This window comes from Ailuropoda melanoleuca, unplaced genomic scaffold (assembly GCF_002007445.2).
Source record: "Ailuropoda melanoleuca isolate Jingjing unplaced genomic scaffold, ASM200744v2 unplaced-scaffold70338, whole genome shotgun sequence".
In the NCBI taxonomy this organism is placed as follows: domain Eukaryota; kingdom Metazoa; phylum Chordata; class Mammalia; order Carnivora; family Ursidae; genus Ailuropoda; species Ailuropoda melanoleuca.
In genome coordinates this window covers 1-1,865 of record NW_023245324.1, presented here as the reverse complement: position 1 = coordinate 1,865, position 1,865 = coordinate 1, and the positions used below count along the sequence as shown (strand labels likewise).

The 1,865-nt window shown below is 63.0% G+C and overlaps 1 protein-coding gene across 1 annotated transcript; it reads right to left on the bottom strand.

Annotated features, from left to right (window-relative positions):
* Positions 1-287: 287 nt before the first annotated feature.
* On the bottom strand, positions 288-1,371 carry LOC100482723 (transcription factor SPT20 homolog; the record flags this gene model as incomplete). Its single annotated transcript, XM_034652973.1, has 1 exon — positions 288-1,371. A coding segment is annotated over exon 1 (1,084 nt), but the record flags the coding sequence as incomplete, so codon positions are not given.
* Between the last annotated feature and the right edge of the window lie 494 nt (positions 1,372-1,865).

Below are 1,865 nucleotides of genomic sequence, written 5' to 3'. Positions count from 1 at the left end.
CTGCGGGGCAGGAGCCGGCTGCGGGGCAGGGGCCGGCTGCGGCTGCGAGGCAGGGGTCGGCTGCGGCTCCGAGGCAGGGGCCGGCTGCGGCTGCGAGGCAGGGGCCGGCTGCAGCGGGTGCCCAGGACGAGGACGGCTCTGCCCGGGTCTCCTCGGGCTCTCCGCAGAGCCGAGCGGAGCCAACACCGCTGCCTGGGGCTGCGGCAAACTCCCCTCTCCAGCGAGGGTAAGGAGCACAGCCGGCTGAGCAGATGAGGCCGTTTTCGGACTGGCTGCACCTTGTGCACCTGAACCCCCTGGCACCGGCTCCTGAGGGCCAGAAGTGGAGGCTTGCTGAAGTTGTTCTTGGGGAATCAACTGATAGAGCCGCTGCTCTGGCTGCTGCGGGGTGTTCAAAAGGAGCGAATCTTGTGGAAGCTCCAGTAGAGTAACTGGCCTGAGGCCGGAAGCGTGCTTTAAAAAAAACTGAACGCGGACCGGAGGACCCCGCGCTGCAGTGGGCACCGCACTGGGGGGCCGAGCTCCTGAGGGCAGGCTGCTGGGCTTGATCCCCGCAGGAGCCGTGGCGCCAGCTCTGGAGCCCTGCCCGGGGCCGGAGCCCCTCGCCAAAGCCTGCGCTCCACAACCGGGGTCCGCCACCTTGAGGAGGCTGCGGCCTGCAGAGTTGGCCATGACCTGGGCGGCCGGGCTGCTTTGGGATGAGCTGGCGGTGGAGGCGGTGGTCGCAGGCAGCCTGCTAACTCGAGTGCCCTGTTTCACAGAGGATTCCTGGGACTTGGCCGCGACCGGGGTGGCCGGGGCTCTTTGTGAGGAGCTGCTGGTGGGCAAAGTGCCTGCAGGAAACACGCTAACTCGAATCACTTCCACAGAGGATTTCTGGGACGTGGCCGTGGCCGTGACCGGGGTGGCCAGGGCTCTCAGTGAGGAGCTGGCGGTGGACAGGGTGGCTGCAGGAAGCGGGCTAACTCCAGTCACGTTCTCAGGGGGTTGCTGGGAAAGACTTGGTGGCTTAGGAGCAGGAGCAAGAGATGGAGATTTAGGAAAGCTGCTGTCCTCCCATGGAGTAAAAGTGTTCCCCGACCAACTCTTTCCCGAGCTCCAGGGAAGTCTGATGCGTAGAGGTGGCTGTCTGACGCCCTTCCCCTGGACTGAAGGCCGGACCGACACCATCTCAGGCTGTTCTGGGTCTGTCCCGGGAGGAAGCCCGCTGAGGCTGGCTGAGCTGCTGGAGCTGTGGGACGAGGTGACGGGACATCTGGCCTTTTGCGGGACCGCCACCTCTGGCCGAATGACTACCCCCCCAGCATCAGTCTTTGACTCGGGCGGGACACCGTCTGAATGGTCATCTGTGAAGGGGTGCGGAGGAGACATCTGTCCCTCCCATCCGGCTTCCTTCCAGGGCCTTCTAGGTCCAGAGAGAGGTGGATTATTCGGCGGCTGCACGAAGGTCAGCTCCGCTGTCTGAGGCTCGTCGCCAGCTTCACATCCAAACACACCGCCACCTCTTACCTCACGGGCTGGCCAGACTCCCAGAGGTGAGACATCATGTGTGGCAGACCTCCTGCCTCTGGCGTATTTCTGCACATCCACTTCAGAAGGTACGGCCAAGTCACAGGGTCTCTGTTTCCACGTATCTACACAACTCCCTGCTTTAGAAATTTTGAGGTCATACCGCTGACCGGCTTGGCTCTCTCTGGCTTTCCTGCAAGAGGCCCACACTCTCAGCTCAGGAGGAGGTGGACAGTGAGACAGCTCCTGCTGCCGATTCAGAGAGGGTGCCGAATACCTCTTGAAGCTCCTTTTCATCGGGCGAGTGTTCATCTTCTGCTTGTCGTAGAGCAGCCTGTTTGCAGTGCAGGCTACTG